Source organism: Rhineura floridana, chromosome 7 (assembly GCF_030035675.1).
Source record: "Rhineura floridana isolate rRhiFlo1 chromosome 7, rRhiFlo1.hap2, whole genome shotgun sequence".
Taxonomy (NCBI): Eukaryota; Metazoa; Chordata; class Lepidosauria; order Squamata; family Rhineuridae; genus Rhineura; species Rhineura floridana.
The window spans coordinates 93,034,342-93,048,615 of record NC_084486.1 but is presented as its reverse complement, the minus strand read 5'-3'; the positions used below and the strand labels follow the sequence as shown (position 1 = coordinate 93,048,615).

At 40.3% G+C, this 14,274-nt stretch overlaps 1 protein-coding gene across 2 annotated transcripts; it reads right to left on the bottom strand.

The window, feature by feature from the left end:
* Positions 1–1,239: 1,239 nt before the first annotated feature.
* Positions 1,240–14,266, bottom strand: SLC35G2 (solute carrier family 35 member G2). Of its 2 annotated transcripts, XM_061636515.1 has the most exons (3): positions 13,840–14,266; positions 5,198–5,341; positions 1,240–3,648 (listed from the first exon to the last, which is right to left on the bottom strand). In XM_061636515.1, exon 3 carries the CDS (start codon positions 3,628–3,630, stop codon positions 2,392–2,394), a length of 1,239 nt encoding a protein of 412 aa, XP_061492499.1. In that variant the 5' UTR covers positions 3,631–3,648; positions 5,198–5,341; positions 13,840–14,266; the 3' UTR covers positions 1,240–2,391. The 2 variants fall into 2 exon arrangements, with proteins under 2 accessions (XP_061492499.1, XP_061492500.1); XM_061636516.1 differs by lacking the exons at positions 5,198–5,341; positions 13,840–14,266 and adding an exon at positions 5,342–5,492.
* Between the last annotated feature and the right edge of the window lie 8 nt (positions 14,267–14,274).

The following is a 14,274-nucleotide window of genomic DNA, read 5'->3' as shown; positions in this document are numbered from 1 at the left end:
AGAGGGTCAGGCAACAGGCAAGGTCAGAGCAGTCCAAGGTTAAGGTCCAGTCAGTCCATGGGCAAAGTAGGGCAAAGGCAAGTCCAGAAGCAGGTCCAGGATCAGGTCCAGGATCAGGGTTGGAGTCAGGAGGAGGTCAGCTAACAGGTCACATACATTGTTCCAGGAGCAATTCCAGACATGTACCGGTGGTTTTGAGCTGGACCTGCTGGAACCACACTCTCAGTCTCAGCTGACTCCCATCAACCACCTTCAGTCAGACTTTTACTCCTGAAGAGACCTTAGTTGGGCACTTTTCTGGATGGGCAAAGCCTCCAACTGGCATTTGAGGCAATGCTTCTTTCTTGGGTTAGGGACCCGTTCAACCTCAGTGTCAGAGACTGAACTGACCACAGGTGCAGACAGTTCTTCCTTGTTGCAGGACCCTGGCTCCTTACCTTCAGATGGAACCTGACCAGGGGCTAGGGCTGGATCTAAAGCCAGAGCCTCCAGGTCATCCTCTGACGAGGACTCCCCAGGTGGGACCTGACACATGTGGTATTAGGGGACTTGTGTTCCTTTGTTTGGATGCTAATTTGTGGGATTCCTTGGAGGCACCACACTGTTTCCAATTCTTAACATCTAAAGTGCCTTGCAAAAGGTTTCAGTTTTTTATGTTTCTTACAAACATTTCCCAACATAAAACCCATGTCACCTTACAATAATTGATTTTGAGTTTCAGTGTTTCAAAATAAAATATACAGAATGAAATTACAATGTACCATTTGTAATTCAGTAATATGAGATCATTGGTCAGGGGTCGGATTACTTTTATAAGGCACTATATATACTTTACAGTCTGGGGTCGCGATACCTCAGACATCACCTAATTTTGTATATACCTTTCCACTTTTCATCTTATTGTATTTGAGAGTGTTGAAGAAGCTAAGAGCAATGCCGTCAGGAGTCTAGACCAAGAGGCTAGACTCCTAGCAGGGGCACCCAAGGCGGAATGGTCAAAGCTGAGACACCAGACTAAGATGCATCCAAACTCAGAGGAAGGCAATGGTAAACCACCTCTGAATACCTCTTACCACGAAAACCCTATGAACAGAGTATCCAAACAGGGCGGTTCACGACAGATGCTCTTGGAGGTCGCTGATTCATAGGCTCGCCATAAGTAATAATTGACTTGAAGGCACATAACAACAACAATATTAAAGGATAAGATGGAAACTGTATTTCAAAGAACCATCCTTTATTCCAGAAACCAGAGGGTGATACAATATAATGGATGCTTCTTATCTCTAGAACTGGCACTTCTACTTAAAACAGTATTGACTTCAGGCACCATAGGTAACCCTGAACCAAAGAGGATCTGAAGTTCTCATAGCCCTCCCCTTTCCTGGGCCACATTGTATTTTTATGAGGGAGCTTGCGGCTTTTATTTGTACCTATACTATTGCCTGCTGTTGCAAGAACACTTTAATGGGATGGGGACTTATAACAATGGGAGCTATTGCAAACAGTAATTATCAGCATATGCAGAATAGCCAAAGGTTTGGTATTAGAAAAAAATCATACATAATTCTTGCAGCAGAGATTAAGTATATCATCATCATCACCACCACATACATATTAAAATTTCTATTTATGAAATATTACATCTTAAAAATGAGTAGTGAATATGGTTCCCATGAACAATAATCCCTTTCCTTCAGAGTCCACATTCACCTACTGAGTTTCTTTCTGCAATCACACTCTTTCTAGTCTTGAGCCCACAGCAAGCCCTTGTTGTGACTTGAGATTGCCATGTAACATTTCAGCCTATACAGCACCACTGAGCTCTGTTCAAGGGAAGAACTGCAGGTAGACAAGCCAGATGAAATCTGGAAGAACCATCTATGGACCAGACAGCCTGGAACAGATAAAGTGATGAAACTTATAACATGACAAACCCCTGTAAAAACTTCCAGATAAATCTGGTTCTTTAGTATGAGAAGCTAAGGGGTTCAGCTTGCTATTTCCTTTCAAAGACTGCCCTGCCTGGAACCTTGCAAATGGCTGGTTTACACAAGTGAATATCATAGTCTGATATAAAAACTGTAGGATCCAATTATGTCTGTTAGACTCTGATGATACATCTTTTTTAGAACAGAGTTGTCTATATTGAATATTGGCACTTATATACTAGCTAAGAATAAAATCTAATTTCCACAGCGTTCACATTTTAAAACATTTCTCATACATAGAACAGAAATTTCTAGTGGAACTCCACTGAGCTATATTGGAGCAGCTGTACCCTCCTATAGTCAAACATGAAACAGCAGTATGCCGTCAACAACACTATACAAAAGACATACATGAATGCATATTAATTGTACATGGCAGTAAACAGAATATAATTGGCATTCATTTAATGGAAGAGTCCAGTATATCCTGATAATCTTGCTTTCTTAAATCCTTCCAAGACAGTTTATAACATGCAAGGAAAAAGACACTGATGATAATAACAGCTCCTCCAATCATATCATAGATGCTGGGGAAGATGTGTAACACAAGAAGCTGAAGGATCATGGCTATGACAATCTCCAGATGCTGCACTGTGCTGACCAAGGCTGGATGAAATTTGCTCAAGGCATAATAGACACCCAGAAACGCCACTGTGGAACATATACAGATGCCAATGAGATAGCCCCAGCTTTCTCCATTCAGTGGAATTATTGGCTCTTGAAGGAAAAACATAGTAGAGGCTCCCCATACTGTTCCAGTCCAACCAAAGGTAAACAGTGCTGTCCACATGCTGACATTATCCTTAATGGACCTGTATACTATCATGGAGAGAGCAGTGGTCACACCTGCCATAACTGTCATGGTATAACCAAAGGCCTCCTTCCAGATATTCAACAGAGAATTTTCTTCATCAACAATGTTGGGGATCATGACCAAGCAAACACCAAAGATACTACTCACTATAGTAATTACATCAATGTAAGCCATTCGCTCATCTACTAATAAAAATGCTAAAATGGCACTGAAGACAGTGGTAGTAGCTCTCCACATAGTAGTCCCATTGCTTGGGGGTACTATTGCAAAGGAAGTATAAGCACAGGTAATGGAAATAACATTGCACACTCCATAAAAGAACAGTCGCAGTCTGTATCCTTTTGGTCCAAAAGGGTCATCATGGTAGTAGTACACAACTAAGACAGAAAACACCTGTAAAACAGAACGAATGAAGATCAGTTCTAGAGATGGCACTTTGGAACGATCAGAGGCAAGTCTAGTTATCAGGGCAACACAACCATGGGCCAAAGCAGATCCAAAAAGCACTGCCCAAGTCTTTCTGGACTGAAAAATGCTTCTGTCTACAAAACTTTGTTCTTGTCCACTTTTATTGGCTTCTGGCTTTTGTCCTTCCTGAGATGGGATGTCAATAGTCCCAAAGAAGGACCTTCCTTTCCGTTGGCCATTGCTGAGCAGTCTTCTCTTTGGATTATCTTCCACAAAACTCTCATTGTCTTCGTTAGCTTCTTCATACCCCTCTTCACCAGGCTGTGGATAATGGGAAGTATATTTCACTGTCACTGTGTTAGGATGAATTTTCACTCTTTTTTTCACTGGATATTGTTTGGAAGGTGAAGTATCCATTTCCTCAGATAGCTAAGACTGATCATAAAGGAAAAAAAATTATAACTAATTCAGCAGTGATAAATCTGTTCTGGTTACAATTCTGCATCATTTAAAAATTGCTAGCATAATCCTACAGAATATAATGTGCTATAATCACTAATGCATTTGCTATTGTTAGACATTTAAAATTTTATGTTTGGTGTTTACCTCCCCTGCAACACTCACACAGTTTATTCCTATGCTTTAAATTACACTCTTGCAGTTCTAGAAATGGTTTATCTAAGGGGCTCTTTACTTCTAATTAAAATATTAACGGATTCCAGTTTGACCCAGAATGTAAATATCTTGTGATGGCTAGATGCAGAAATCAGATTTGTGGTGTGAAGATGATGTGTCAACAGAGTTTGGCCCTGCAGATATGCATAATTAACCTGGGGGCACCATACAGCATGCATGAACATTGTATAGCTACAGTGGTATTTAGCTATCCTGCATATATGGTGGCAGATACATCCTAAAATGCTGAGTTTGTGTACCAATACTAATTTCCACTGCTGTTGATACCTCTTAGTACTCTATCAGATGAAATCTATTTATTTATTTAAAATACGTTTAGGCCACCTTTTAGGGTCAAATCCTTATAAGACAGATTGTAAAATGTAAAATACAATTGACACTCAAAATTATGAAATGTGGCTCTGCTAACATAGGTGTCTCTATGGTGGCTAAAAACCTTCAGGATGAAGATACTGCATACATGTCACCTTCAGTTCGATTCCTCCTCGGCCTCCTCAGACTAGTATGATCTTCAGAAACAGTTTGGAAAGCTAATGCAATACCACAGTTATGATGTTGCATGGGTGCATAAATTAGTATGCTCAGTCCTAAACATTTATCTATTTATTTATTTGCAGGCACAACAGCTCATAAACTCAGGCCTAAAATTTATAAGACTAACAAGAATGGGTTTTCTTAATATTTAGGGATATTGTACCAATGCTGCCAACTAAAATAGTTCAAATGCCAAGTTTAATATTGTTTTCTTCTAATGCAAGCATGGATTAACTTCAATATGTTCCCTGACCTTTTCCTGCACTCCCCACCTCTGCAGTCTTTACTTTTATATCAGAAAATGCATTGTCTTATAATTTAAGATATAGTCAATTGTCAGATTCTAAGGCAGCAGGAATGTTGAAAAAATAATCCCAATCTCAATACAAGGAGGGAATGAAGTACCCTCAGAGGTAGTGAAAGTCAATTGAAGAGATTTCTGTGCAAAGGATGCTCAACCAAACAGTGACAAGAGGGTGTTCCTTATAACAAAAAAGACATAATTTCTAGCTGTAGTATCAGCTGTTTACTATAATTTGGTTGAATCTGGGCACAGTTGCTCTGTGATATTTCCCAGTGAAACCCATTCATGGTTTGAAGAGATGACAGCTTTACAGTTACATGCCTGCAAATATGTGATGCACTTTAATGGAAACAGGAAGGTTTTGCTTAAATAGACATTAGCTGAGATATAATTTTATCATGCAAGAAGAAAGAGCAATAAACAACCAAAGAAGGAAAAATAATTATTTACCTCTTGTTTCGGCTGAGTAAGTGATTCCTCAAAAATATACCAAGATCAAGAGATGTTAAAGGGAGGAAATATACTCTCCAGCATTCAATAGTATACCCATCTCTGTCTTTTAAATTCAAAGAAAAGAGGCAGAATCATAGCTACCTGGGAATCCAAACAGTATTGTGAATTTAGAAACAGAACCAAATGTTGTTATTTCACAGAGTATGCAGCAGGAATGTAGATTCTCTTTTTGCTATCCGCTCTTCTGTCTGCATGTACAGGCACTGAAGAGAGAGAGGCTACAGCTAAAGAATCAAAGGCAATGAACGGACCAGAAAAAGTGAGCATGCTCAGTAGAGCTCAAGGGCATTTGACAGCACCGTCACTACTAATTGTGGGGTGGAATAAAGATCATTCTTACTAGTGATCCTGACAGCAATCCATGTTTTAAATAACACATAACCTATTTAGCAGCAAGAATTTTCTGTTCTCTTTTTGATAAAATAAAAAGCAGATAAATAAAATATAAAAGATGTATGTTTTTCATGCCATGCATCGACTGAACATTATGATTTCCTCATCCTCAGCAGCAAAGACAGATTTTTAATTAGCATCTTATAAGGACGATACATAGAACATAGAGGAAAACAAACCTCCATGCTAACAGCCATCAAAGCTAAGAAGGATAAAATTGTCTTAACATTGTATCCAAAAATTAAGTAAAGCAGGAGCCATGCAACTGTCTTGGTATAGTGTTCTATAACCTGGTCACAACAGAAAAAGGTCTATATCTGGCCACTATCTGCCTCATGTCTGAAAGTGGCAGCACCCAGAGCAGGGCCCCTGATGACCGCTCTTAAAGTGGTGTTAGCTGCTGGGCTCTCAGGGGAGCGGAGGTCCGTGAGACATCCTGGTCTCAAGCTTTCTGGGTCCAGATCAGTACCGTGAACTGTACCTGTTAAAGAACTGGAAGCTAGTTAAGAGTTTTCATATTGGTTATATGTGTTCCAGGCAGCCAGGACCAGTTAATAATTAGTCATTGTGGTTTTGAAGAAGCTGAAGTCTCCAAGTAGTTTCAAGGACAGTCCAATGTACAACACATCGGGATGTTACTTGAACATGGGCAACTGGACTGTTTGTCTGAAAGGGTTCACAGCTGGTGCATTAGCTTTAGTTATAAATATTTAATACTGGCCCTCAATCATATCTTCAGGGTGATTTACAGAACACTTAAAATGTAAATACAAAAACATAATAAAAAGTGTCAAAATCATAAAAGCAGTCAGTATTATTGTTTATTTTGTTAGTCACCTCACAATATAGCTTTTCTAAGTGATGATTAAAAGTATATCTCAAAAGAATGGGAAAATGCAAAGGACTTTGTGTTGTGCTAAAAGGAAAATAGTAAAGTATGTTGTGAGACAAATTTCTCTTGAAAGGGTATTTCACAGCTGGGGCACCACCACCAAGAAAGCCTTGTCTCTGCTAGTCACCCACTTCATTCAGGTGGTAAGGGCATCTGCAGGAGGCCCTCTTTATATGTAGGTATATAAGGCGACAGACCCATTGTTAAGTACCCTTGTCATAAGTTGTGAATGGTTTTAAAGGTAAAAAACAACACTTTGAACTGGATGTAGAAATTGAGAGACCAGTGCAGTTGGCATAGCACAACATAGTATGATCATAAAGCCCGGTCTCTCTTGACAATCTAGCTGCCATATTCTGCACTAACTGGTTTCTGAACAACAACAACAACAATTTATTTCAGTCATTGACCAGATACATGGTTTCTGAACAGTCTTCAAATGCCCCACTATGTATACAGTAGTCTAATGTGGAGATTAGCAGAATGTGGATACCTATGGCTGGTCTGTTTCTGTCCAGGTAGAGTTACTATAGAAGGGTGAATCTTGATGCCATGAGCCCCATGGAGAACTCTTGGCAGAGTGGCCCAGAAGAAAAGGAGGACTTGGATCCAGGGGAGAGGCCCAGTGATCTGTTGGAAGGGGGGGCTGGCGAGCTTGCAGAGGAGCTCAGTGATGTGCCAGATGACAACAATCCTGCCCCAGAGGTGCAGACGACTTCAGATATGGCGGCTTGGCAAATGGCTGCCCTGTTACCCCTTCTCCGGGGCATTCTCAGTCTCTAGATCTGCCTTTAATCTATCTCTTTCCAGGGGCATGCTTGCAGAGCAGCAGGGGAGTCATACCTAGAGATGCTTGAGAGAGACCTAGAGAACTATGTAATCTGATCTATGTATCATTCTTGCTTCAAGTTTTTCATTAAAAGCAACATGAAAAAGCAAACCCATGTTCCTGTGTCTGAGACACCTGGGGTTAGACAGGACACCTGATAAGACAGAGGCGTTATGGTTCAGTGGTTCTCATTCCCAGGCATTAGGGAGACAGCTTGTTCTGGGTGGAGATGCACTCGCCCTGAAGGAGCAGGTATGTAGATTCCTCAATTATGAGCTGTCACTAGAGGTGCAGGTGGCCTCAGTAGGGAGGAGTACCTGTGCCTAGCTCTAGCCGATTGACCATCTATGGCTATTTCTGGACCTAGATAGTCTGGTCACAGTTGCCCATGCTCCAGTGACCACATGTTTGGACTACAGACATGTGCTCTACATGGGGCTACCCTTGAAGATGGTATAGAAGCTGTAACTGGTGAAGAATGCAGCTGCCAGGTTGTTAGTGAGGCAACCAGATGGGATTATGTCTCGCCAGTTCTGAGTACATTGCACTGGCTGCCTGTGAGCTACTTGGCCTGATTCAAGATTTTGGTATTGGTGTACAAAGTCCTAAATGGCTTGGGGCTTAAGTAATTAAAGGAACACATCCCCATTACCAACCAACGTGGGTGTTGAGGTCTGCAGGTGAGGCCCTGTTGAAAGTACCACCAATGAGTGTGGCATATGGGATGCCAACTCAGGGCAGTGCCTTTTCTGTGGGCTCATCCAGACGACTGCAAAATATGTGACAAGCCTGCTATGTGTGTTCATTATTTTTCGGTCGTCCAAATGACGTCTCGTGCTGTTACACATTTTTGCGGGTTAAATCCGCTCCTTGCAATACCGGCAAAAATGCGATTTGCTGTTTAAAATCGGGAATCATCCGCTGTGCCTTCAGGAGGTAGGATGCAATACCGCGGACTTTACAGCTGATGGGTGGTTCTTGGGCGTTTCCCCTTGCCCTTTCTCCTCATTCCAGCCAATCACGTATCTGCACTTTTGCGCATGTGCAAGAATAAGCCTGGGAAAATTGAACCAATCATCGCAATGGTGGGGTGTTGAGGGGGGGTCTGCAACTACTACGCAGATGCATTTTATTTTTTGCCAGCCTGCAAACTGGGCGGCTGCTCTGGATGAGATCTACAATGCACAGCAAGCAAGAAAGGGGCTGCTGGTCGGTTTCAAGCCTGCCTCCGGAAAGCTTTGTCAATTTCATTCTACTGGCTGGGGTTTTTGTTTCAAATCATTTCCCACAGACAGGAAAGGGAGAAGGAGGGGTGTGTGAATGAAATTGACAAAGCTTTCCTGAGGCAGGCGTGAAACCGACCAGCAGCCCCTTTCTTGTTTGTATTTGCGATATTATGCTTAAACGAATGTATGCTTTTCTGCCTTTATGGATATTTAAAGAGATACACATGCTGGCAATTGCACTTATTTCTCCAAAAAAGCAAGAAACGTGTCACCCCTCCTTCTTCTCCCTTTCCTTCCTGCAGCGAAATGATTTGAAGCAAAAACCCCAAGGAGTAGAATGAAATTGACAAAGTTTTCCGAGGCAGGCTGAAACCGACCACCCTCCTCCTTCTCCCTTTCCTTCCACAGCGAGAACTCCTTTACAGCCATATTGTGCTTCGTTGCAAAGGGGGAGAGGAGCATACGTCATTTTTTTGCTGACCAACTGGTTGATAGGGGGAGGTTTTAGAGGCGGAGCTTGGAAAAATAAAAAAGAATGTAGGGGTCTTACCGCTGCGTGTGCGGGTGCAAAAAAGTGTTTTTTTAAATTGGGAAAGAGTGAACTAAAAGGCAAAGTGAGGACTATCAGATGACAAACCGAATATGGAAACCGTGGATTATCCTTCTCCGTTTGGATAAGCCCTGTGACAGACCCCCAATTGTGCAACTCCTTCCCCATGCAACTGTGATTGTTCCCGACACTGATGACATTTAGACATCAATTGAAGATGTATTTATTCACCCAGGATTTTGAGACATAAATATTGATGTAAAGCTTCAGCAGCTTTGAATCTGTATTTGTATATTTTGGTGATGTATTCTTAGCTGTTTTAATTTTTGTATGCATTGTATTTTATTATGTTGTACTTTGCCCATGGCTCCCATGGGAGGAAGGGTGGTATAAAAATAAAAATAATCATAATCTTGTCAAGACTGAGCTTCATTTTATTGTCCCTCACCTAGTCTATTATGGTGGCCAGTCATGTAGTCCATACATTCAATATGGCATACAATCTTCATAATATTCTTGTATGCTCATTGTAATGAGGCATGATAATGAAACAAAGAATAAGGAGTGCGGGATAACTAATAGGGGTCATCTAAACACACATTCATAGTGTTCATATAGATATCTCCAAGTGCTAGGCAACATGTTCATTTTCTTATACTGGAATATTGTGTTTTGACATTTAGCACAATGTGTATAAAGTCTAGATTTCCTCATTCACATTATTGTGAAATTCAGTTTAAGGTTCTTTGATACAAGTTTAGAATATTACTATTTCCCTAATTTCCTAGCCAAGTTAAAAAAGAAATTTAAAACTAATTGCTAAGATGCTTCAGTCTTTCTTTAAAATGGATTATTCTATCTTTCTTTGCTTAGTCTATTGTGAATGGCATTACACTCATTGGCAATTGGTTCTGTGTGCATCTGAAACAATTATCCTGAACTTTGCACATTTTAAAATTCCAGAAAAAATTATTTTCTTCTAACTCCATTATTCAAAAGAACCACAGAGCAAACCATGAGTGATGTGGTTTAAACTAGTAGAATACTACCAGCTCAAGAGTAGGCCATGTACAGGGAGAACACATATAGCCAACAAAAGGAAACATGGATAGGTAGAGTATAAAAATTTGAGTGGAAGAAATGTAGTTTACGAACACTGCAGGTGTTACAGACAGTAGGTTCTAGAATTTAGAACAGGGGTGGTGAAATTGTGGCCCTCCAGATCAGAGCTTGGAAAAGTTACTTTTTTTAATTCCAACTCCCATCAGCCCCAGCCAGCATGGCCACTGGATTGGGCTGATGGGAGTTGTAGTTCAAAAAAGTAACTTTTCCAAGCTCTGCTCCAGATGCTGTTGGATGCCAACTCCCATTGCCAGCATGGACAATAGCAAGGGAAAATGGGAGTTGGAGTCCTCAGCTTCCACACCACTCATCTTACATGGTGTAACATGTATTTGTGACATCCTTTATTATTAGAGGTTTTTTAAAAAAACCTAAGACATCTAATATTGCTAAGCATTGTAAGATTACAAAAAGTCTGACCTGCCTGCAGGGTCACAATCTAAAGACAGACAGAAAGAGCCAGCTGCATATTGGGAGATAAAACATTCCAGTAGTATTTGGAGTAGCAAGGGATCTGTTTTTAAGTGCTTTTTTAATATTATATTATTATTGGTTTGTTAAATTGGTTTTAGTATTTTATTATTGTTCTAAGTCGCTTTGAGTTGCATTTGTAAGGAAAGTGACTAATACTACTACTACTACTAATAAAGGAAGACAGGATGCAGCTGTGATATTAAAAATGTAATCTTGCAGTTTGTAGAGAATGAATGCCAGAGGAATGGAAGGAAGGTATGAAGAGAAAGAAGAGAAGATAAATAGGAATGTGCATGAGCATGAAGGCATTTATTAGTCAATAAATGGATGACCTAGGAGGAAGGTGGGAGCCAATGAAAAGAACAACCAAGTAGAGTGATGTGTCCATAGGAAGTGACAGGCCATCCATCATTCTAGAGAAAAAGCAAAGGCATCAGGGATCTTATAAATATGGAGAAAAGATCAGACAGAGAGCAGCACAGCTGAAATCAACAGTGTAGAAACATTACTCTTCAAAATAATTGATGTTCCTTATGAGATTTCTCCTAATAGTGCTTTGCTGGCAGACACCCAAGTCATATTAAAGGGGCAGCTTTATGGTTTGTTCAATCTGTTGTCAACATGTAGGTTTGATCAGTAATTTGTAGCTTGCACCTCAGAGACCCAGTTTGCACATAACACTAAGACAAACCATGGCTTAGCACAAAAGAGTGGCTTTCCAGAGGAGAGATTATGACTGCTTTGCTCCTCTGGTTTTTTTGCTGTTGTGTTGACCTAAGCCATAGTCTGTCTTAGTGTGTTCTGCGTGGTTTAGCTCTCTCCAGACTAACCATGAGCTGTAACCGAGGTTAGTCCTATGGATTACAATTCAAGGTTTGTCTGGGAGAGCTAAACGACCATCTTCAGACTACATGCTAAGTCAGAATGTAGTTTAGCTCAAGGAGCAAAGCAGCAGGAATCTCCTCTGTGGAAGCCCACACATTTGCTCATTTATGCTAAGCCATGGTTTGGCTCAACATTATGTGAAAAATGAGGGCAGTGTTTTAGGACATTAAATTACTTATAATAATGCATTTGGTCTCAGTGTCATGCACTTTTGTAAGAAGTATTTTTATGTGTGTGTTATGTGCCTTCAAGTTGATTACGACTTATGGCGACCCTATGAATCAGCGACCTTCAGTAGCATCTGTTATAAACCACCCTATTCAGCTCTTGTAAGTTCAGGTCTGTGGCTTCCTTTATGGAATCAATCCATCTCTTGTTTGGCCTTCCTCTTTTTCTTCTCCCTTCTGTTTTTCCCAGCATTGTCTTTTATAGTGAATCATGTCTTCTCATGATCCAAAGTATGATAACCTCAGTTTCATATTTTAGCTTCCAGTGATAGTTCTGGTTTAATTTGTTCTAACACCCAATTATTTTTCTTTTTCGTGGTGCATGGTATCCGCAAAGTTCTCCTCCGATACCACATTTCAAAGGAGTTGATTTTTCTCTTATCCACTTTTTTCAATGTCCAACTTTTACATCCATACCTAGAGATCGGGAATACCAAGGTCTGAATGATCCTCACTTTAGTGTTCAGTGATACATCTTGGCATTTGAGGACCTTTTCTAGTTCTCTCATAGCTGCCCTCCCCAGTCATGGCCTTCTTGCAATTTCTTGACTATTGCCTTATTTTGGTTAATGGCTGCGCCAAGGTATTGATAAAACTTGACAAGTTCAATGTCTTCATTGTCAACATTAAAGTTACATAAATCTTCTGCTATCATTACTTTAGTCTTTTTGACGTTCAGCTTTTGTGCTTTCCTCTTTAACTTTCATCAGCATTCGTTTCAAATAATTACGGGTTTCTGCTAGTAGTATGGTATAGCCTGCATATCTTAAATTATTGATATTTCTCTCTCCAGTTTTCACACTTCCTTCATCTTGGTCCAATTCTGCTTTCCGTATGAAATGTTCTGCATATAGATTAAACAAATAGGGTGATAAAATACACCCTTCTCACACCATTTCTGATTGGGAGCCAATCGGTTTCTCCATATTCCGTCCTTACAGTAGCCTCTTGTCCAGAGTATAGGTTGCACATCAGAGCAATCAGATGCTGTGGCACCTCCATTTCTTTTAAAGCATTCCATAGTTTTTTGTGATCAACACAATCAAAGGCTTTGCTGTAATCTGTAAAGCACAGGGCGATTTTCTTCTGAAATTCCTTGCTCCATTCCATTATCCAATGTATGTTTGCAATATGATCTCTGGTACCTCTTCCCTTTCTAAATCCAGCTTTCACATCTGGCATTTCTTGCTCTATATATGGTGACAGCCTTTGTTATATAATATTGAGCATTATTTACTTGCATGGGATATTAAGGCAGTAATTCGATAATTACTGCATTCCCTGAGATCCCCTTTCTTTGAAATTGGGATGTATATTGAACGGTTCCAGTCTGTGGGCCACTGTTTTATTTTCCATATTTGTTGACAAATTTTTGTCAAAATTTGACAGCTTTGACTGTTCTGCGTTGGGTGACTGCTAGGAGTTTAGCCTCTTGGTTTAGACTCCTGATGGCATTGCTCTCGGCTTCTTTGTCACTCTCAAATCCCCTCACCACGTTAAGGTGTGAATCTTAGAGGGGGAAGTATTTATATACTTGTCTATTATTATTTCTTATTAGTTAGGGTGCTCATTTCAATTACCTTATAGAGTAATGAAGGCTAGGTTGAAATATATGTTTATGAGCATACTTTTAACAAAACAGTGAGTTATGTTACCCACTCTTTTTTCAGTTAACCATTCCAAGATGAGGTTCCTTCCTTCATCCTTTACAGTGCGATCCTATGCATTTTTACACAGAAGTAAATCTCACTGAACTTAATTAGGTTTAATCCTAGGTAAGTATGCACACTTATTAGGGAGAAAGCCCCAATGAACACAGTGAGATTTACTTCTGAGTAATCATTCACTGCATATTTACAAACAATAAAGGTGATTACATACAAAAGAGCTTTGCACCTTTAATCGTTGTATAAAGGGGAATTTCGCCATACGTCGTTTTTCCCCTCCCGTTAAGCATTGCGGCTTGCCAAGATGTACCTACCTAGATGCACCAATTATGTACGGTGTAGAAGCTCAGCCGTGATTGTCCACCCGCATTACACACAGCAAATTAGTGTATTAACAGATGTAATCATTGTACTCTAGAAACGGTGCTTCCTCTCACAACTTATATAGCGTAGTATCCTATACTTTGCAATAAAAACACAGTATTGAAGAAAAAGATGTCTCTGGCCTGCTGTGCACAAAAATCAGTAAAAAGGTCAGTACATTAAGATGCCAGCGAACAACCGTGTTATTTTGTATTAGAAGAAAGGCGGTCAGGATCTGAATCCGGAGACGGGAGCGTATAGAGGTCAAACACGCGATTTAGGAGGTAGACCCCGCCTCGGCGAGTAAGAAAAATAGACAAAAACTCTTGAACACAACAGCTCCGATCTTAAGACAGACGCAGAACAGACGCATTGGCTGTGCCTTT